This window comes from Podarcis muralis, chromosome 12 (assembly GCF_964188315.1).
Source record: "Podarcis muralis chromosome 12, rPodMur119.hap1.1, whole genome shotgun sequence".
Taxonomy (NCBI): Eukaryota; Metazoa; Chordata; class Lepidosauria; order Squamata; family Lacertidae; genus Podarcis; species Podarcis muralis.
Genome location: NC_135666.1, coordinates 46,589,957 through 46,613,435, shown reverse-complemented (window position 1 = coordinate 46,613,435; position 23,479 = coordinate 46,589,957). Strand labels below are relative to the sequence as shown.

At 41.2% G+C, this 23,479-nt stretch overlaps 1 protein-coding gene across 3 annotated transcripts in view; it reads left to right on the top strand.

Annotated features, from left to right (window-relative positions):
- ZNRF2 (zinc and ring finger 2) overlaps nt 1-23,479 on the top strand; it is a 58,088-nt gene that overhangs the window by 14,242 nt on the left and 20,367 nt on the right. For all 3 annotated transcript variants that reach the window (XM_028749973.2, XM_028749972.2, XM_077916364.1), the window contains exon 2: nt 21,581-21,676. In XM_028749973.2, the coding sequence (XP_028605806.2) occupies nt 21,581-21,676 (96 nt within the window). The remainder of the gene's footprint in view (nt 1-21,580; nt 21,677-23,479) is intronic.

Below are 23,479 nucleotides of genomic sequence, written 5' to 3'. Positions count from 1 at the left end.
AAGACGTTGTGAGAGCTCAAATGGCCGGTGCGGTTCCTAGGTTCATTCTGACTTTGCATGCTTTTGCCTTTGTGGACTCCCGGACATAACCCCAGTGCTCTCCAGGTGTTGTTAGATTGAAGCTCCTGTCAGCTCCATCCAGCATGGTCCAGTGGGTTAAGGATGGTGGGAGATACATAGTCCAACAACATCTGGGTCCCACCACAATGGGGTGGTTGGTCTGCAGATTCAACTTGCAAGTCTTCTAAGCACCCTTGCAGCTATATTACGAGGAAGTCACTGTGGGCACTTCCTGGCTGTATGTTTATGCATGGAATGTGGCAGAGGATAAGGATTGTGGAACACATTCTGCATCTTGGGTTACCAGAGACCTAATGGTAATGAAACAAACTGGATGACAAGTAGAGTGCAGGATGTAGAAGATGTGCTGCAAAACTGACTGAACATGAGTGAGAACACAGACCCGTGCCTACTGCATAACAGTGAAGATGGTGAAGAACACCCACTTTTCTGCCTCCTTTGCATCCTCAGTGGAATTTTGTTTTGTTTTTGTTTTTTGTATTCTTTGGGGTCTGCTTACTTCTGATCTAGTGGAATTCTAGATCCTGTGGGATCCTGCTGTTAGTTGTTTGCAAGACAATTTGAGGACTGCCCTTGAGGCTGACCCAGAAGCTGCAGTTATTGCAAAATGTGATGGCTCGACTGCTCACTGGAGTGGAATATCACCATCATATTACGCTACTGCTGAAAGAATTGCACTGGCTGTCATTTAGCTACCAGGCTATTCAAGGTGGCAACATTGGTGTACAAAGCCCTGTACAGCCTGGTACCAGAATATCTAAGAGATTATTTCATCCCCTACATAATCAACCTATCACTGTGTTCTGCAGGAGAGGGCATCCTTCAGATATCATCCTTATCAAGAGGTCCATTCTGCACAATGTCTAAATCAGGCTTTTGGTGTGGGCACACCTACCTTCCCATTGTATATCAGACAGGTGATATGTCTCTTTGGTGCCTGCTAAATACATTCCTCTTTCAGGAAAGCTTAAAAAACACCCCAGTTGGCATCTCTCTTGGATTTGAATTGATTTTATGTATATGCTATTTCTAGTTCAATCTGTTTTGAATATGTTACACTGCCCTGCAAATTGCTGCTGAATGCCTCATGGAAAATGAGTAAAAAAAATGAAATAATAAGGATTTGGCTCTATGACATTGTCAATGTGGTTTCTGTTAGTTCCCTTTATGCCTGGATAATGTGTAAAATGATCCATTATAAGACAACTTTTTTAAAAAAGCCAAACACAACAAAATAAGAATGTGACATGTGCAAGAGAGTAAAGGATTAAGATGTGTGCTCTGATACAAGGGTTTGTCAGCATTAAGAGAAGAACTGCTTATTAAAATCTGCTGAAGGGCAGTACCACAGAAGTACTGAAGTAATTGCTTCTGCTAATGACTAAAATGAAAAGGAGAATAAATTTCTTCCTTTAGGATGTTTCATTTTGGGGGAGTGTTAAATATTTTTCCTACTGTGAACAAGAGCAGACATAACTTCTTTGCAACCTTCAGCCCACCCTTATCTCCAGTTCCACAAAGCATTTCATTCCTCTACCATTTGCTTTGGTTGTGTCAGTCAAGGTCCTGAACACCCAAGATTTGTGTTAGGGCTTCTGTGCTATCTATTTCATGACAACCACAATACCAGCTAGATTATTAAAAGTTCTGATTACCGATATCATTAGCCTTTTCTTTTGAATTGTTCAACTGGTGCTGTGTTCTCATCACATCGAAACTAAGGGAGCTGTATAACAAAACTGCCTTATTTCAAGAAAATGCCGTGAAACATCTGAGCCCAGTTCCAGTCAACAGTAGAAGGGTGCATTGTAATTTTCCAGAATACTTAAGTCCATAGAGCCAAATCAAAAGAAAACTGAAAGTTTTAATTTGTGCAGCTAGGAAAGTAAGGGAGGAAGCTGAAGCATTGGAAGTTGGTGCATGCAAGCTATTGACATATATTTCTATCTGTCATGGCAGGAAGAATGAAAGCTGTCAAATAGAGTGGTATCACATACAGCAGTGGTGTCCAAAATTTTTTCAAAGAGGGCCAGATTTGATGAAGTGAAGGGCCGTGAGGGCCGACCAAGGGGCCAACCTTTTTTAAGGATTGAAGTTGTTGAGGGTTTTTAAAGGATTTTACCCCAGGAGAAAAATTGCAACAGGGGCCGGATTAAACCGACCGGCACACCAGATTATGCCTCCAAAACGGACTTTGGACATGCCTGACATACAGGGACTGTATCTCCAGATGGCATAGAATCCTAGCCATGAAACAATGGTGCTGGACTGCTGTTTACATCTTATGAAGCTAGGAGTGAATCGCTTATTCGGATTGCCCTAGAAAGCATCCCAAATGCATTTGAAAGCATGGCAATTGGCGCAGATGGTCAGATGCAATCTAAAAAAAGTCACCACTTTTTTTAGCATAAGACGGAATAGCAAAGCAGAATAGTTGACTACGGTACGTGGAAGTTCCTTGTCTTTACACCTACAGAGACTACAATAAAGCTGAAGCGTATATAATGCTAACCTCGGTTTGCTTCTGTTTATGGAGGAAGCTGTGTAACCTTGCTAAGTTTCTTATTCTACACTTTAAAAACCTGGAGATGATCTCCATTCATGTTCTGTTTTCCAAGCTTCATGAGTAAAATCCTCCCTAATTAAAATTACTGCTTTTGAAGGCTGACTTGGCATGATTCAGAATGGTGAGGTTTGTCCCTGTGCAATCCCTGCCTATTTAAAGCACTCTCAATCTTCTCTATACAAAACCTTACAGGGAAAAATGCAGACGTAATTTAAAAAATAAAATTATTATACTGCATTTATATTGCTGCCCCTTAACAGTTTTGCTCTTCATTAGTTTGTTCCTTTTTGTAGGTCTTGTACTGAATACATTTTCTTATTGTGTACTCTGGGGGGCGGGGGGGGGGATCATCTTGTTGTTAAAACACATATACCCGAATGGTATGGAGAAATTGCACGTATGCAACGTTCTGGCCTGTCATTTTTTTGATTGAGGGGCATTGTTTTTCAAAATCGTTTTTCTGCAGAAGCCCTATTCTAATCCTACAAGTGCCCTACCCTTTTCATTTCATGCCTCCGCATGTTGACAAGGGAGTAACAAATAGTTTATACCACTGAAATTACATTTGGCTAAGATTTCTTTTAGGCAAAAATTTTGCAGCACAAAATATTTCTCATGCAAAATGCAGCACTGGAAGAAAAAGTGAGCCCTGACACAACTCAAGGGACAAGTGCTGACTCACTCTTTCTCTTCTTTCTCTCTCACCACTGAAGTTCATGCGTTCAAAGTCCAGTGGGGTTTACTGATCCATAGAGCATAAACAGAAGGTGGAAAGCAGTCAATAAAGCACATCCTTAACTTTGTTTCGCAAGGAGTGCACCATTTTTTTACACTACTGGCCTCAGTACGTATTTGCATTGGTGCTTTTCCAATAATACAGGTTCCACCTATGTTTATAAATAGCTACTGTAGGGAATGACTAGATAAAGCAGGTGCTCTGTTCCTGCATTTCAGATACTTGTGGTTGATTGAAATATGCATGCTAGTTATTGGCCAGAAAGTCTTTAGCTGCAGGCACTGATGGAGACTGGCATGGGATGCGTGTTCCAGAAGCCGATTGTTTCATTGTATGTGATGAGAGGTGGTTTTGAGACTTCATGACCAAGTCGTACCTTGGAAGTCAAACGGAATCCATTCCGGAAGTCCGTTTGACTTCCAAAACATTCGGAAACCAAAGCTTCTGATTGGCTGCAAGATGCTTTTAGCTGCTTGGAAGCAGGTGATCTAGCATGTGTGTGTGTGTGTGTGTGTGTGTGTGTGTGTGTTGGCAGTGTTGTTGTTGTTGTTGTTGTTGTTGTTAGAATTAATATACCACCCTATACCTGGAGGTCTTAGGGCCGGTTCACAGAACAGAGATAATTTCCCATTGGAAAGACTCCAAAGGACTCTGGTTATTTCATGGTCGGATTGCTAGCTCCTGAAAGCACAAAACCTTGCTAATTCTAGGTTCCACTTGCTTGCATTCGTTAAACTGGTCACTTTACCAGGCAGACAGAACATTCAACAATATCAAGTGGAATATTTTAAGAGGTGGAGAGGTGCCCCACTTAAGGTCCATTCTCCCCCCCTAAAAAGTTGTGACATGGAGCTTTTCTGGTTGTATTACACTTTAATAGGAAAATACTGGAATATATATGCAGAATACACACACAGAGAGAGGGGGGGAGGGAATATATCAATATATATTTTGAGATGAATTTTTAAAATCTGCACTTTGAGTCTACATTGGCTTACAAGGTGATTTTTTTGTGTTTGTTCTGCTGCCCCACCCCCCTTATAGCCTACTTGGCACTGAAATCAAAGCCAAGAAAACGTATTGTCACTGCACCTAGAGCAATTGCTATACTATATGCTTCACCAACACAGATTTCTTCTTTTCAGTTTCAGTGAAATATGTTCGCTGCTTTTTGCAACCAGGTACCAGGGACAGCGCTGGCCCCCGGCCTCTTGAGTGAGATGGGCGCACAACCCTAGAGTCTGTCAAGACTGGCCCGTACGGGCAGGGGTACCTTTACCTTTACCTTTTTATCAGGGAACAAAATGCAAGCATATAGGGTCTATTATGAATGGGACAGTTATGTGATTTGTAGCTTTTTCTCTTCAAAACATTTGCAGGTAGGAGCTGGAATGTCTCAGTTGTCACTCTCTTTTGAACAGAATAGTTTCATGTATAGGATCTCTGACAGAGGTTTCCTCTGACTTCTATTTAAGATCTTTTAGTTGAGAATGTTAAGGACTGATTCTGAAACCCCTTGGATGCCAAGCATAAGATTTTATCACTGAGGATTACGTGTGCTTGTCCTTCATAACAAGCTGCAGTAAGTTTGTGTGTCAACAAGGTACAAAATGTATTGTTCAAAATGGGCCTTTGGTGAAAGCCAGACTCTGGGTGTTTTCCTCAGTGGTCTGCCCTTTCCTTCTCTGTAGTGAGCTTCCAAGCACTAGAAAGTATTCTGAAATGCATTTAATGGGTTCTGAACTAAGTTATTTCCTAGTATACTTTTCAGCTGATTGGGATAACTACTGATGTTACTTTTTCTCATGGCTAATTCTTCTGTGCTTGGGGAAAGCACATTATTAATGAGCTGTTGATAAAATAGTAAAGTAAAGGTAAAGGTACCCCTGCCTGTACGGGCCAGTCGTGACCGACTCTGGGGTTGCGCGCCCATCTCGCTTAAGAGGCCGGGGGCCAGCGCTGTCCGCAGACACTTCCGGGTCACGTGGCCAGCGTGACAAAGCTGCTCTGGCGAGCCAGCACCAGCGCAGCACACGGAACGCCGTTTACCTTCCCGCTATAAAGCGGTACCTATTTATCTACTTGCACTTAAGGGTGCTTTCGAACTGCTAGGTGGGCAGGAGCTGGGACCGAACAACGGGAGCTCACCCCTCCGCAGGGATTCGAACTGCCGGCCATACGATCGGCTAGTCCTAGGCGCTGAGGTTTTACCCACAGCGCCATCCGCGTCCCGTTGATAAGATAGACCTCTTGAAAACCCAGTCAGATGCATTTGATGCTAAAGTCAGTTTAATGTACACATACTTTTTAATGAAGAGTTAACTCCTTTCAATACTGGGATATACCTATACAAAGAAGTACAATAGAATCTGCAGTGACCACAGCATAAAAATAAAAATAAAAATCCTACCAAACCTCAGAGGCCATCCTATGGTCCATCTATATTCCAAAACTGCAAAAACTGTATAAGGACAGCTGTAATATTGCAAAAGCAGTTTTAAACTTTTATCTGTTAATTTTTTTCTCATGCTTCTTTGAGTTATGAAATCAGATTCATAAATTAGTTAAATAAGCAAATAAGAAACGATCACATTGTAAATTAAGTGGGAAAACACTCACAAATGGTTGAGGAATTGAGCAGGTTAAAATACCACAAAATAGGACTTCCGGTCGGTGCCAGCGCTTAATGGCGGTCCTACCTCCGAGCTCCGGAGAAGGACTGCTCCGCAAGTTCGGGTCTTACCCGCTACGGCGAGCGGGGGACCCCTAAAATCTCAGGCGCGGAAGCCTGAGAGCAAGGAGACTCGGTGGGCACCTTTGCGCCCCCCGGTACTGTGAAAGAGCCTTTTTAAAGGCTCCGGAGCGGCATCGGGAGTGAGCGCGGTGCTGAGAGTCGCTACCCAGCCTGCGGAGTGAAGCCGCGTCGCCATTAGCGGAGAGCGCCGATTCCTTCCTGAAAAGAAAATCTGGACTGGATTCCCGTGAGTAAGAAGGGAAAAAATTAGGAACTTTTAAAAAGTGAAAATTTGGCTGAAAACGGGAGGGCAAAAAATAAGGAAGTCTGCCCCCCCTGGACTGCAGGAATTTAAAGCAACGAAAGACCTCGCTGCAGTTATTAGAGACTTAGTTGCGAACTGTCAACCTGAGCTGTCAAAAGTATCTCTCCCCTCCAGATTGGCAGGAGAAGGGGGAAAAAAAGACAGTCTTGCGAAGATACTTTTAACTTAAAGGGAAACAAAGTTTTTCACTGCTCTGATCCCCGGGACGACCTGCCAGGACTTAACACCGGGAAAACTGTTCTTTAAAACAACTTTGAAGTGGATATAGACTACACCTTAAATGGTGGAAAAATTTTAAGACATTTAAGACTTAAATGGGACGTTGTTACTGATATTGGACTAACCAAATTTAAATTGGAGAAGAAGTTTTATAACTTTAATGGCGGACTTGAGATTTTCTACATCCGGCTTTCTGTCTCTTTGTTGTTTCTAACTTGGAAACTTTTAACTGCTCCCTCTTGAGGGCTAAGAGGGAAAAATTGTAAAGTAACTGACTAATACTGGGATTTTCCATTGCAAGTTTTTCCTGTGAGAACGGCCTTGGGATATGAGTGGCACGGCAGAGGAGATAAGAACCAGATCTAAAGTTAAACAAACACAAAAGAAAAGAGGCTCACTCTCTGGCAACACAGTGCCTGCACCAGACACTGGGACAGCAGCATCAATGGAACCTATGACACAGGCACTGCTTAAAATAAATCAATCCCTTGAGGCCTTAACAAAGCAATCAGCAGAAAATTCAAAGAAATTGACAGAACTTACAGCAAGATTGGATTTGAATACCACATCAGTGGCAACAAATACAGAATCTATAAATAGACTGATTCAGGAATCTTCAGAAACAAGGAAAATTGCAGAGAGTGCAAAATCTGTCGCAGGTGAGACACAGGAAAGACTTGTGCCGATTGAGAAAAAGGTGAATGAGCATGAAGCGGCCCTCTCCTTACTGGAATTACAACGGAAAGAACGAAATCTGAAATTTAGACAGGTTCCAGAGAAAGAAGAGGACAATCTGGCGGAATTTCTCACAGAGGCAATTCTGGAAAATTGGCAAGAAGATCTGGAGGAAGATGAAGTGGGGATAACAACTGCTTTCAGACTTGGTAGAAAGCAAAGCAAGAAGTCAAGGGATTGTCTGATCACCTTTAGAACCAAAGAGGAAAGAGACAAGATACTGAACCTTCATTATCAAAAAGCTTTGGTGATTGGAAACATTCAAGTTCAAATCTTTAAAGACATCCCTAAATACATCTTGGAAGTGAGGACCTTTTATAGAGATCTTGCCAATTTGCTGAGGAAGAACTTCATACCCTTCAGGTGGGAATTCCCACAGGGGTTGTCCTTTAACTACAAAGGGAAGAAAGTAAGAATAAGAACAGTACAGGAGAAAGAGTACTTTTTGGAGAGAAACCTAGAGGACCTACAGAAAGGTACGGTGGACCCGGCAAAAGAAGGGCAAGGATTAACACCAGAAGGAGGAGGGCTAACAGACATTGCAAATCTATCATTTGGACTACCACAACTGCCAACTGAAGAGGAAGAAAAACTTGGAGCAGTCGGAGGATCAAACATCTAACAAATAAAATGTCTCTGCAACTTCTAAGCTGGAATTGCAACGGTTTGAACCATCCCAGAAAAAAACGACAGGTTTTCCACATTCTGAAAAGGGAACAACTGGATCTGATATGTCTACAGGAAACTCACATAACTAGAGCACACAGGAAATTGTTGGTGAACAAAAGACTGGGACAAGAATTTATATCTTCTGATAAAGTAAAAAAGAGAGGAGTAGTGATTTATGCAAAGGAAAAATTGGACCCAAAGTTAAAATTTAAGGATGAAGAAGGAAGATACCTGGCAATTGAAGTACAGATCCAGGGGGAAAAATATTTGATAATTGGAGTATATGCACCAAATGATGGGAAGGCAGAATTTTTTAAGAAGTTGCATGAGACCTTACTAGATTATCTTGACTGCAAAATAATAATGATGGGGGACATGAATGGAGTGGTTTCTACAAACATGGACAAGGCACAAAGACAGACAATATCTAAAGAAGGAAGATTACCAAAGACTTTCTTCGAGATGACGGAAAATATGGACTTGATTGATATTTGGAGAACAAAGAATCCTCTCGAGAGAGAGGGAACTTTTTTCTCGGAATCTAAAATGACATGGACGAGAATCGACCAAATCTGGGTATCTAGTGTGATGGCTACAAAGATTAAAAAAGTAGAAATCTGCCCAAAAACCTGCTCCGACCATAATGCCGTAAAGATGGAAATGAAAATGACAACAACTGGATCCTTTAGATGGAGAATGAATGACTCCCTATTTAGAGATGAACAATTTTGTATAAAGGCCCTAAAGACATTGAAAGATTATTTCGAGATAAATTTGAGAACAGATGTGGAAAAAAGAACAATCTGGGACGCAAGTAAAGCCGTGATGAGAGGCTTCCTGATACAACAGAATTCAATCAAGAGGAAAAAGCAAAATGAAAGGAAAGAAAGAATATTAGAAAAAATGAAGGAAGGAGAAAAGAAACTGAGGTCAAAACCAAAGTCTCAAGAAATTTTGAGAGAAATAAAATATTATCAGACGCAATATATGGAACTGACAAATCAAGAGATAGAATGGAAAATTAAACAAATGGGACAAAGGACTTTGGAGTCTGCAGACAAGTGTGGGAAGCTCCTTGCATGGCAATTGAAAAAGAGACAAAAAATGAACACAGTTACTTGTTTGGAGATAGAGGGAAAGAATGTTCATAAGCCAAATGAGATAAGTAACTGTTTCCAAAGTTTTTTTAGGAAATTATACACACAAGGGCCAGTAAATGAACAAGAAATAGAAGAATTTCTTAAAAATTATGGACTACCGAAAATTCCAGAACAGGGCAAGTTGATTTTGAATGAGAAAATAACAGAACAGGAAATAGAGGAGGCCATACAAAAGGCACAACTGGGAAAGTCTCCAGGACCAGACGGACTGACGGCTAGATATTATAAAGCTTTGAGAGAAGGTCTAGTGCAACCACTAAAAGAAGTTTGCAATGAAATATTGGAGGGGAAAAAGGCACCTGAAACGTGGAAAGAGGCTTTTATCTCACTTATACCAAAGACCGAGACTGAAAAGAACCAGGTTAAGAACTACCGCCCGATATCATTATTAAATGTGGATTACAAAATTTTTGCAGACATTTTAGCAAAAAGACTGAAGAAAGTATTGACAGGTGAGATTCATAAGGATCAATCTGGCTTTCTCCCGGGTAGACACATGTCTGACAATGTGAGGAACATAATAGACATTGTGGAACTGTTGGAAATGAACATTAACAGAAAAGCGGTTCTGATTTTTGTGGACGCGGAGAAAGCCTTTGACAATATTTGTTGGAGTTTTATGAAAAAGAATCTCCAAGGGATGGGGGTAGGCCAAGGTTTTGAAAATGGTATAGGTGCAATTTACTCTGAGCAGAAGGCAAAGCTAATTGTGAACAATGTGGTAACGGAAGAGATAGCCATAGAGAAAGGAACACGACAGGGATGTCCTATTTCCCCCCTACTTTTCATACTAGTTCTGGAGGTTTTGTTAAATATGATTAGAAAGGACCAGTTGGTTAAAGGAATTCAGGTCGGAGTGAAAGAGTATAAATTACGGGCATTTGCAGATGACCTAGTTTTGACTTTGCAACAGCCAATCACTAGTACAAAAAGAGTTTTAGAACTGATCGAGATATTTGGTCAAGTTGCAGGATTTAAGCTGAACAAACAAAAAACTAAAGTATTGGAAAAAAACCTAACAAATGAAGAAAAAGAGACATTCCAGAATGAAACAGGTTTGGAGATAGCAAAAAAAGTGAAGTACCTGGGGGTGAATTTGACATCGAAAAATGTGAATCTTTTTAAAGACAATTATGATAAATGTTGGACAGAAGTTAAGAAAGATTTAGACATATGGTCAAGGCTGAAACTTTCCTTGTTAGGCAGAATTGCTGTTATCAAAATGAATGTATTGCCTAGAATGTTATTTCTGTTTCAGACATTACAAATAATAGACAAGATGGACTGTTTCAAGAGGTGGCAGAAAGACATATCGAAATTTGTTTGGCAGGGCAAAAAGCCAAGAATAAAATTTAAGACATTAACAGATGCGAAAGATAGAGGGGGTTTTGCCCTGCCGGACTTAAGACTCTACTATGAATCAGCAGCGTTTTGCTGGTTGAAAGATTGGCTGCTCCTCGAGAATACAGACATTTTGGACCTTGAAGGATTTGACAATAGATTTGGCTGGCATGCATATATATGGTATGACAAGGTAAAATTGCATAAGGGTTTTAAGAACCATATGGTGAGGAAAGCTCTGTATAATGTTTGGATTAAGTATAAAGACCTGTTTGAAAGTAAAACCCCCAGGTGGTTGTCACCAATGGAAGCAAAAGAGGTGAAAAAATTGAATATGGGTTCTAATTGGCCTAAATATTGTGAAATTATAGAACAGGAAGGTGAAAATGTAAAATTGCAGAGTTTTGAGAAACTGAAATTTAAGGTGAGAGATTGGTTACATTATCGACAGATAAATGAAGTATTTAAACAGGACAGAAAGAAAGGCTTCCAGGTGGAGAAGTCAAAATTAGAAACAGAACTGTTAGAACCCAATACTAAAAATTTGTCAAGAATGTACAACTTGCTGTTGAAATGGAATACTCAAGATGAAATGGTGAAATCTAATATGATTAAATGGGCACAGGACATTGGGCATGACATTGAATTTGCAGACTGGGAGCAGTTATGGACCACTGGTGTTAAATTTACGGCATGCAATGCCTTAAAAGAAAACATTATGAAAATGATCTACAGGTGGTACATGACTCCTGCTAAGTTAGCAAAGATCTATCATTTGCCCAATAACAAGTGTTGGAAGTGCAGTGAAACGGAGGGAACCTTCTATCACCTTTGGTGGACCTGCCCGAAGATTAAGGCTTTCTGGGAAATGATCTATAATGAAATAAAAAAAGTTCTGAAGAGAACGTTTGTAAAAAAACCAGAGGCCTTTCTCTTGGGTATGGTGGGCCAAATGGTGCCAAAGAAGGATAGGACATTTTTTATGTACGCCACCACAGCAGCAAGAATTCTTCTAGCAAAGTATTGGAAGACGCAGGATTTACCCACGTTGGAAGAATGGCAGACGAAGGTGATCGACTATATGGGACTGGCAGAGATGACTGGCAGAATTCGAGACCGGGGGAAAGAGGCGGTGGATGAAGACTGGAACAAATTCAAAGTTTATCTTAAAAACTGTTGTAATTTGGAAAATTAGGGGCTCAGAGTTATAAGAGATAAAGAACTACAGTGGTATTAATAATTAACTGAAGTTAAATACATGAAATATATTTAAGTTATGATCAGAGGGTTGCTGAAAAATCTTGAAACAAGAATGCAGAAAAGGGGTGGTATGGGGAAGTCATGTTTTTGTTTGTTTATGTCTATGTTTTTGTTTTGTTTATTTTTTATTTATGGAAAACTAATAAAAATTTATTATAAAAAAAAAAAAAAAAAAAAATACCACAAAATAATTTATGTTATCTATTTCTTCTTTTGACCTGAAATGGATTAAAATTCTGATTTCCCACAGGAGCCAGTTCTTCACCATTTTTAAAGTAGTTGTGTTGACACCCCTTAAGCACTTGTATGAGAAAATAAATTGATCTTTATATAGTACACGTTGTCTGCTTCCTCCCCCCCCCAATAAATTTGGTCTCAAACTATTGTTACTGAAGATTGCATTTGCATCGGGTAGCTAATGCTGTTTTCCTGCTTAGCATTTGCCTTTAGCTCAGCAACCACAAGATGAAGTAGGCCTTATTTGCATTTTGGCCCCGCTTCATTCAAAACTCCATTACTCTGTGTTGTGCTTTACATATTCTGCACCAACGCACGTAATGAAATAGTGAATGTAAAGAGGTCAAGGGCTGCGTTTTGTAGCTACTTCGTACCTTTGTTGATATAAAATGAAACGTGCTAGCCTAAGGGCCAGCCTTACCATTAGTCATAGTGAGGCAATTACCAGTGTGCACAGAAATACAGGGCTGATCACCTGAACTCCTTGGCTATTTGCTTCTGTTAAAGATCAGAACTATGTGTGCCATGAGCTTGTCGTGCACTCTAAGCTAGCCTGCTTCCCTTGGGTGCACTGAAGAATGCTGTCCCATTGCCAGTGTTGAATCAGGATTCAGCTGCCAGCCCAGTCAGCTTCTGTCCAGGGAATGGAAGGGGCAGCTTCTTGTTCTTTGCCTCGGGCAACCAAATGTTTTAGGCCAGCCCTGTGCAGCCAGACTGTTCTACTGCATGTAGTAATGAAGTGAAGTGGGATAACATTTCTTAAGAAATAAAGGTAAAATGCTAAATACATTTTCAAGTGACCTTGGCTCTCTTTTATTTCTGAATAACTTTCAACAGAGTTTTGTGGTACCTTAAAACTAACAAAAATTTTTCCTGGTGTAAGCATTCATGGACTAGGGTCAATTTCATCAGACAAATATTTTGTTTGCTGCAGCAGACAAATAGGGCAGCCCCTCTGGTAAATAAATACTTTACCAACTTTCACTAGCTTATGTTTTTTCTTTGTTGTGTTAGCTAAAACTTGCTGCGGGCTCTGACAGTTCCGTTTCCTCTTTCCCTTTAGCGATCAAACTTGGTACAAAAACAACTGCTATCAGTGGAGATGCTTGATTCCTAACTGTCATTTTTACTGTTGTTTGTTACAACTTACTTAAAAATAATCTGTGTAGTGCTTGGTTGTAAGGGAACCTTAAAGTGGTTTACACAAAATACAAAATGAAACATTAAAATTATCAATAGACATTCAAAAGATGATTAAAATCAATAGTAACTGAAAAGAAATAAAACACATGAAACTTATAAATGTCTTCGATTTAAGCAAGGGCCAAAAAAAGAAGAGAAGAATACTGCAAAGGGGCTGCTTTCTGGGTGGAATGGGAGGAAACTGGTGGAAAAGCACTGTTAGGCCGATTTGTTCATTTAGTTAGGGAGCTGTTTCTTAATAGGCTCGAGTAATGTGAGATCTGATTATCTGTAAGAGGAGCCATTTGGTGTGGGACCAGACAGTGGGGGAGAAGCTTCCATGCCATTCTGGTAATGCATGATACAGCTGTTCTGCCTTTACTCACCAGATAGAGAGTGCAAGTTGGCACTCTGTTGACTGTGCAGTGCAAATGGATGGGTGTGCATCTTCCCTTGTATAGGTGGCTTTTTCTCAGGTAACCCCATCTCCCCCCCCCCCCCCGTTTTGTTTCCCTTTTTCTTCCTCAAGTTTCTTTCTTTAGAGACATCAGCATTGCCCTGATCCTCTGTTTCTGCTCTTCTTGTTTCTAGGCAGCATGCTGATGGACCATCTGTTTTTTGTTTGAGAACTATTCTCTCCCCCTTGCATGACAGCTGTGGCTTTATGGTTAGACTGGCTTTTAGATACCTCACATTAAAGTAGATAACATATCTATTTTAGATACCAATATGGACCTTTGGGTAATTAAAGAATATTGGTTTGATTTACAAATACCGGTAATTGCCAAGAAGGAGCGGGAAAGAAATGCATTATCACCTGTCTCACCTATGTGATCAGCTATTAAATATTGTGTTTTGATTCGACTTTAAAAGTAAGGTTAATTAAAGTTCTTGTTTAACCTACCCTGTAGTTGTTGTCTCGAGAGACTATGGATCACACCTCCAGGGTGGGGTGGGAAGTCAAAACTCTGGAGAATCACAGCGGCTGCTGTGACTGCAGAGACTCATAACTTGTAACTGATGTGTCTCACATTATTTTTGCTGTATTAGCAGCACTTAAGTGACTCCTTTGGGCCGCAAGCCTTGACAGTGTGTATGGAGGTCTGGGGCTGCGCAGATGACAGGACGCCCCCCCCCCAGCCTTGCTAATGTCCAAAAGAAAGCAGAGCAATACATTTGGCACCAGCTTGGCAACTATTGAAAAGGCCAACCCTGGAACAAGTGGATTGTAACAACTATCACCCAGTTCCAAATACATCCTTCCTAAGGAAGGGGTTGAAAGAGTTGTGGCAGAACAACTGCAGACATACCTGCATGAGACTGTCTGTCTGGATCCATGCCAGTCTGGGTTCAGGCCTGGGTTTGGGATCAAATCTGCTTCGGTCACTCTGATGGGTGACCTTTATAGAGAGAAGGACAGTGGGAGTGCAGTCCTGCTCCTTCTGCTCAATCTCTCAACTGTCTTTGATACCATGGTTGAAAACGGAATCCTTTTGGACTGACTCTGTGGGATGGATATTGGTCTCACGGTGCTACGTTGGTTCCATTGCTAGCTGAAGGATCATGAAAAAAGTGTAGCATAAGGATACAGCTCTTCGGCCCCTTGATGTTTGCGCTCTGAGGTGTCGCAGGGCTCTATTTTGTCCCTAATGCTATTCAACATCTGTATGAAGTCATTGGGAGCAGTCATGAGGAGCTTTGGAGCCAGGTATCAGCAGTATGCTGATGATACCCAACTCTACTTATCCATTTCATCTGAGTCAGGAGAGGCTGGATTACTGTAACACACTTTTTGTGGGATTTCCCTTGTATCTGGTCCATAGACTGCAACTAGTGCAGAATGCATTAGCCAGGCTCCTCATGGGAACAAATTACAGACATGTTACTCTACTGCTGAGAGAACTGCACTGGTTGCCAATTTGCTATCGGACTAATTCCAAGGCTCCTTTGTGAATTCACAAAGCCCTGAACAACTTAGGCCTAAAGTACCACCTGATCTCTTGTACTCCACTTCAGTCACGGAGATCTTCTGGGGGTTTTCCATGACCTAGAAGTTTAGTTGGCCTTCATTAGGAACCAATCCTGTAGTGTGGCAGATCCTTTTTCGACAGGTTTTCACAATATGATTTTTTTTATTTTTAACCAACAGTGTCTGTTGCTTTTTCATTGATGTTTTTAATATGTTCATTGATTATTATTTTTTGTATTTTATGTTGTAAGCTGCCGTCATATATTTTATGAATAGTCATAGTCAAAATTCAGCATGTTCCCTTCTAAACCAGAATTTGCAAACCCACTAAACAGTAGTTTCACATTTTTGTTAAGAAGCGAGTCTGGATGTTGTTAACCATTTTTAGCATTGGTGCAGGTGTAAGATTAAACTATGGTTGAATTGGATGGGGGGGGGGGATTGCATGTTCCTGAGCATGATTTCTAACTCACAGACCCAAGTCTGCAGGAGCTAGCACTATTTCTGCACTAGGCCTGAAGCAAAAAGTTGCATCAGAACCTGACCTTCTCATTTATCTAACGGAAATTTCCATCACATATGTATGTATTACATTCTGACTTTTTTGTCATTGATAAGGTTTTCCTTTCTTTCTTTATTGCTGCTGTGTTCCTCCAGGAACCATTAGCTACTGGTAAGTATTTCAATTAAATCAGATTTTACAAAGATTTGCCTAGTGAGGACATTAGACCCTCGCTGACTTCAGTGAAAACTTTGCATCCAATGGACACGTCTGTTACCTTCACTGCTTTCTCAGGTAGTTGCTATTACCCAGTTGAAGAAATTGTTGGAAGTAAGAATAATCAGGACACTGAAGTCTGTGTTTGGACTTCATAGTAGACCATGGTTTATTGTGAAGGGAACAAGCGGCACTGAGCTTTGGGCTTGCATGCTCCCCCATCCCCTCTCCTCCTTCAGTTCCTCTTGGTGTCCATTAGGAGAAGAGATTGGAAGCTTTTGCTTCCATTTTTGATTAACTTCAGTTTAGTCTATATATATGGAAACAGTACAAACAGTATTGTGAGCAGCTTAAATTATGCAAACTGTAGCTGAAGCCGTGGCAGAAATGGAAGGCTGTGCTATTTGTGTCAAGCTTTTCATAGTGAAAGGGGATGTCCTGCTTGATTCTCAGTAACAGTTTTCAAAGTACTTTTTAAACTATTTGTAGGGTGTTGAGAGTTCCCAAGCAGTGTTCACAACCAGCGTGTTGTCCCTGTGGGATAGCAAAGCCAGTAACAGTGCATCCTAACTGATCTTTCTTTACCCCATATGCAGTGCAAAAGAGCCAGTCTAGGCTATTGATAGAAAATTCTTGGCAAGCAAAGAGAGATAAAAATAGTAATTAATCCCTGAAGTCTCAAGCATCTCCATGTGTATAGTGTGTTTGTATGCTTTTCTCCTTTAGCATCCGACTGAAGGAAGTGATTTATTGTGCATTTTTAATCCCTGTGGCACTTTGGTGAATACTGGTGGCATGTTATGTGGCGAAGGCTGCAGTTACTTGTGTTTGAAATTGCACAAATGGCTTTACTTTCTCAATTAAACTCAACATCTTGTATTTTATTCTGTGAACCACCCTGAGATCTTGTGATGAAGGGTGGTATATAAATTTAATAAATAAGATTGAAATAAGAATACTAACATAAACAGACTGAATGCCTGAACATATCCATTAAACTTATTACATTCTTTTTTGTATTGCCACTTAAAAAGCTTCTGGGTGAAGAGAGAAAATGGAGGTTATTAGGATGATCTGGAAACAAGATGTAGCCTATCTGTTGAGAAGGCCTGCACTTACCGTATTTTGCGCCCCATAGGATGCTCCGGCCCATAGGACGCACCTAGTTTTTTGGGGGGGAAATAAAGAGGAAAAAAATTATTCCCCCCCCCAGGTGCAGGGCTGGAAGAACCAGGTCGGGGAACAGTGGGAAGGCGCGCTCTGCCTCCCCGCTGTCCCCCAAGCTTGTGGGGCTGGCGATGGGGAGAAGTGCGCTGAGCCTGGGACTGCAGGCAGCTCTGCGCAGCCATCGGGAGCGGGGCGGGACTTCGCGCCCGGCTCCCGGTGGCCGCGCAGAGCTGCACTGAGCCGGGGACTGCAGGCAGCTCTGTGCAGCCATCGGGAGCGGGGCGGGACTTCGTGCCCGGCTCCCAGTGGCCGCACAGAGCTACGCTGAGCCCGGGACTGCAGGCAGTTCTGCGCAACCCTCAGAGCCAATCTCCCGAGGGTTGCGCAGAGCTTCCTGAAGCCTGGAGAGCGAGAGGGCTCGGTGCGCACCGACACCTCTTGCTCTCCAGGCTTCAGCGAAAGCCTGCATTCGCCCCATAGGACGCACACACATTTCCCCTTCATTTTTGGAGGGGAAAAAGTGCGTCCTATAGGGCGAAAAATACAGTATATAATACAAAGCCATGGTTTGTTCAAGCCATAGTTTAACAAACCACAAGTTAACCATGAGTCAAACAATGACTTTTCCCTCCATTTGCTTTATAGCTGCTCTTGTTAGATGCCGTTATCGCTTGGTGAACATTTGGGCTGGGGTAGGCAACTAACAATGGTTAAGGAAGAATGCTGTGTTAACTTGGCTTGTAAAACAGCAAACGGTGGCTCCAGAAAATGGTTTGTTGGCAATTAGCAAACTTTAGTTAAGCTGCTGTGCTCGGCTTGCATATAATGCTAAGCCACAGTATGGTTTAGTGGTTTAGTGTTTTTGTGAAAACCAGGCCATTCTTGCAAGTTTTTAGTTGTGTAAGTAGGAAGAACCACCTTTATAAACCACTTGGAGGTTTTATTTACAGTTAAGCAGTATACAGATTTTGTTGAATAAAAATAAAATCCTGCAATACATTCCTCAAAACTAGTTGTGACACTCTGCTCTCATCAGGTGTGTTCTGAACCAAATGAACCTTTGAAAACCAAGGGGTGAAATCTGAAGCTGAGTTTTTGAAGCAGCTAATGGGTCTGTTTGTGTGTGCGCGCGCATGCCTGATCTCACTTCAACCATCTTCTGGTTTTTGAGTGAGCAGGATACCCTGCTCTATATACTCCTCTTCTTCTTCTTTTCTCTGTAAGGGTTTAAACCTTCTCTTTTTAAATGAAAACTAAATTTTCTAAATCACCTGTGTAACTTTATCTAGAAGGCTTTTGTTTTGTTGAAGATACAGGATGGCCATATTCACGGGTAATGTTAAGCCGTACTACTGGCTCCAGGAGGAAGAATGTGCCCACTTTTCCTCCTCCCTGGCCCCTTTAGCTCAGTGTGGTGTGGCAGGTTTGGGTCAGTATGTTATCCAAACCCAGGGTTGTGCTTGAACTCTCTCCCTAACCACAGTCTGTGCCCAGGGTTTGTTTTTGGCTTCGCTGCCAAGATGCACTGCCTCTCCCCAAATGAACTGACTCAGACCCTGCAATCATCACTTGAGGCCCTTCTTCGTATGCCTCCTCTGAGAGAGGTCCGGATGGTGGCAGCATGAGCATGGGCCTTTTCGGTGGTGGCCCCCTGTTTTGGAATGCTGTCTCCAGGGAGGCTCGCCTGGCGCCTTCATTATATATCTTTAGGTGCCAGGCAAAAAATTCCTCTTCTCTCAGGCCTTTGACTATTTATGGCCTTTTAAACTGTGTGTGCGCAAGTTATTGTTTTTGTTTATTATTATGATGTGTATTTTTGTGGTTTTATATTGTAAGCTACCATGTGATCCTTGGATGATGGGTTGTATAGAAATTTAAATGATGATGATAGGACCAGGGAGTAGCAAAAGGCTTGCAGGTTCCTCTCTGGGCTTAGCACATTTTCAGTAAGCCTACAGTTGTCAGCATGTAATAAATACTACTTCCCACTTTGAGTTTTGTTTGTATATTGCTCTGTTCTCATTCTGGTTCTGTTCCTGTAACCAGTATAGAATAAGTATACTGGTCAAGTGATGTTCCTCTTTTGACAAGAAGGCTTTCTGGATTTGTTGGTTAGGCAAGGGGGCTGTTCGCTTAAAGGAAACGTTGCCTTATTCTACCAGTTTTCAGTTTAGGCATTCAGAAGACTTTGTCAATTTACACCTTCATGTTCCATGTATCTTATGTGCCTACTTGTTTTTTTCAAATGGAAAAGACACTTCCCTCTTTATTACATTGGACAAAATTGTGGGAGTTATTTTCATAAGCTAAACTAGAACAAAACTAGACGTCAATTCAAAACAGATTCCCTGGCTATCAAGGAGCTGGGTTCAGAAAATACTCAGGGGTCATTCTCTGCCATTTTTCACACATCATATTCCTCCCCCCCTCCAAATACAGAACTTATATCATTGTATCATCATCCCTGAACTAAGTAGATTAAAAAGCTATTGCAAGAACGTCCATGAATGTTCCCTTCAGCCAGGGATGGGGGAACATGTGGCCCTTCAGAGGTTGTCAAACTCCAATGAGCCCCAGCCAGGAGGACCAAAGGTCAGGGATGATGGGAGTTGTAGTCCGGCAACATCTAAAGGGCCCCAGGTTGCCCTGTCATCTTTCACTTTTTTGTGTAAAATAAAATGCTTGTTTCTTCTTTTTTCTTCACGGAAAGTGGATTTGTTTAGAGTTCAATATCATGTTGCCTGAAACAAAATTAATTCCGGAGTAGTATTTTACTGTCTCTCATCCCGGTTTGTACTTTGTAGTTTCCTTGACCTCATGCAGCGACTAAAAACGGAAGTTTTGCTTTGATGGCCTGATTTATCTCAAACTGTAGCTTACCATGACCATGCAAACATGCTGACTTCCAGCAGAAGCTTGTACTTATCTAAAATATTCCCTGGTCCTTTTAATGCTAACAAGATGTAAGTGTAAAATCACAATTGTTGGTTGGTTGGTTGGTTGGTTGGTTGGTTTTTTAAATACGGTTTATTCCATTATTTTGTTTGATAATGGGGTTTGCCATGGTATCTAGACTTACAGTAACATTGCCATATCAATAATGCAGGATCATAATATTTAACTTCTTTTCTGTTTCTATGGCAAACGTGTTTTCTGTGGATCTCCAAGTTAGTATTTCTGATTTAGCAGGAGAGGAGGAGCAATGGTGAATTTCATCTATTCCAGTATTGGGGTTGTCAGACTTGAGCTTTTGTGTAAGATTCAAAGCAGCCTAATCTGGTGGACAGAAAGTTTTAAGCATATAGAAATATTTACATCTTCATAAAAATAGTTAGCATTTATTGGACTTCTGACAAGTTTTAATTTGTGCATTTTTAATGTAAAAGTGGAGCTGTCTGTCTCATATTCATTTTATAAAGCCAGAAGAGCTTATTACTTGCTGATATTGTTCTTAAACAAAGCTAAGATTCTCAGAAGTGAAGTATACAACAGATGCTGTACTGGAAATCAGACGCCACAATTCACTGTGCAATTGTGGTCATGCAGATGTCTAGCCTCTCTGACCTAGTTTCATGCAAAACTGATTTAATCCTTCCTAGTCCTAATTATGGGGTTGCTAGTATGTGACAGGGATAGAGAGATTCCTACATATGTAGGGTAAGGTCACAACAAGGATTTTCAGAGACTACATTGTGATGAACTGGTTCCTTGGGCAGAGTCGTAGCTATGGGGCGTCTAGCTGTTTTTTTTACCCCTGGTGAAGCCGCCAGAGGAGGGCCATTGATGCTCCCAACCTGTGTGTGTGTGTGTGTGTGTGTGTGTGCATGCACGCTCAAATGTGCATGGGGGGGGTACCAAACTGGGTTTTTGACCCATGTAAAATAAAGCCTAGTTTTGTCCCTGCCTTGGGCAATGTGAATCTGCAGTTATATAGTCCAGCTTTACTTGAATCTTGACTCATCCTCTCTCACATTGGAAGTGAATACTGGCTAGGTTGCCATCTCTTGTCGTAGGCCACTACCAGATTTGACAAGGTGAATTTTTTATTTAATTCTCCCTATTGAGTTAAAAAATACCACTGTCGTATACAGTTCTCTTCTCTGGTCCATATTTATGGTATTTCCTCTGAACTGAGAATGCCCTTGTTGACTCTCAGTGTTTCTCACTGTTAGTGCAGTGCAATTTATTTTGAACTGACAGCCAACTTAGTCTAGCCCAGAACTGAATTGTTTCCACACACTCTCTTTTCCCAGTTTGTATCAAAATGAATTTGCAAAGAATAAAGTATGCCTGCATCATTAACTTGTGTTTAGCGCAAAGCACCTGTCCTCTAAAGCAGTGTTGTCCTTTAATACCTGTGTATAATGACACTTCCATAAACCAAAGAAATATTTTGATTTACATATCATGAAAAGATGGAGCTATACAAAAGTTGTCACACTTCTCAATATTTTTCTCTCCTTTTTTCTTTTTTGCTTTAGGATTCAAGTGCCCTGTTTGTTCCAAGTTTGTCTCTTCAGATGAAATGGATTTACATCTTGTGATGTGTTTGACAAAACCAAGGATAACCTACAATGGTAAGAAAGTAAGCTAATTACTGCTTGTAGTACGTAACTGAATTAAGATCAGCTGTGAACTAAGTTGATACAATTATTTAAACCAGCAAATACAAAGAACTATTTACTAAAGCTTACTTGACACTGATAAAAACCTCACATTTCTGCTGACCCATTCTGTTAATTATTTCATCCATTTCATTTCTAGTCTGCCTTTGATGCCTCTCTTAAATGTTTTTGTTTTCATTTCATTCTTCAAGAGCCATAATCATTCTAGTTGGGAAACTAGTTGGGATACAATTATTGTTTGGACATAAAATCTTGGTATTTCAATCGTGCAAGTGAGTCTTTTCTAGTTTCCTGACTTTTTGGTATTGTCTGAATGGGGCACTAAAATATCTCCTTCCTCTGTGGAGTAGAGTACTGAAAATGAAAATGGGTTATTTCAGAAATCCTGGCAATAATTGACCATCAAGGCTAAAACAAAAAGTTGAGTCAATATAGCAGGTCATTGAAGAGCAGATACATTTGCGGGTCACAAACAGCAGATTTAAGCTAGTAAACCAGGAGTTTGTGGTTCTGTCTGTTTTGTTCCCAGATTCTTTTATCCAGATGCACACTTACTTAATTTCTTGTAAGAGTACAGAAATAATATAATTAACAAATCATATTTTAGCACTGAGCAATCCTGAGCAAATCCTGAGCAAAACATTGGGTTCACATACACCCCTCTCCTACTGCCCTCTTTCTCCTGTGTGGCCAGAAGAACAATTTCTACTGAGTTTAAGTAAAGGTAAAGGTACCCCTGCCCATACGGGCCAGTCTTGACAGACTCTGGGGTTGTGCGCCCATCTCACTCTATAGGCCGGGGGCCAGCGCTGTCCGGAGACACTTCCGGGTCACGTGGCCAGCGTGACAAAGCTGCATCTGGTGAGCCAGCGCAGCACACGGAACGCCGTTTACCTTCCCGCTGGTAAGCGGTCCCTATTTATCTACTTGCACCCGGGGGTGCTTTCGAACTGCTAGGTTGGCAGGCGCTGGGACCGAGCAGCAGGAGCGCACCCCGCCGCGGGGATTCGAACCGCCGACCTTTTGATCAGCAAGCCCTAGGCGCTGAGGCTTTTACCCACAGCGCCACCCGCATCCCTCCTACTGAGTTTACTTTCAATTTAAAAGGATCTCTTCGTAATGTTACTTGGAAACCAGGAATCCTGGTTTAATACAAATAGTAGTTGTCAAACAATGTAACTTGCATCACCCACAGTTTGAATTTGGTTTGTTTAGGAATTAACCATTGCTTTAAACTAGGATTCCTTATTCACATAACTCCAAGTCGAGAATATTTGGAAATAAAAGTAAGCACTACAGAAGTCTTTCTTGTGGCTGCGTGGAAGGAGGAAGGGGGGCTGTGTGAACCCAGTGCTTGCTTGGGTTCAGTGTGTCTCACCCATATAATGTCAAACTATGGTTTAGCATTTTGTGTGATCCAGTGAGTCCTGTTGTATGTACTTTTTACTTTCTGTGGTCAGACATTGGGTCCCTATCTTTTCCTTAAAACTACAACGTGGAGAAGTGTGTAGGCTTGAGGGGTATAGTATAGATACAGAAATATTTCTGTTGCATAGAACATGGGTTAGCACATGTGACAAGTGGTTCCTTTTTATAACATCTGAAGTTCTCAGACCACACAAAATGTTGTGTTTTAGTTAAGTATTATATGTTTGTTTAATTTTGGGATACTTTCTGTTGTAATGTACATAAAGGTTTTTACTTATATTTGATAGTTTTCTAACATGCTGGTCAATTGGTGCAATTCATTCTCTC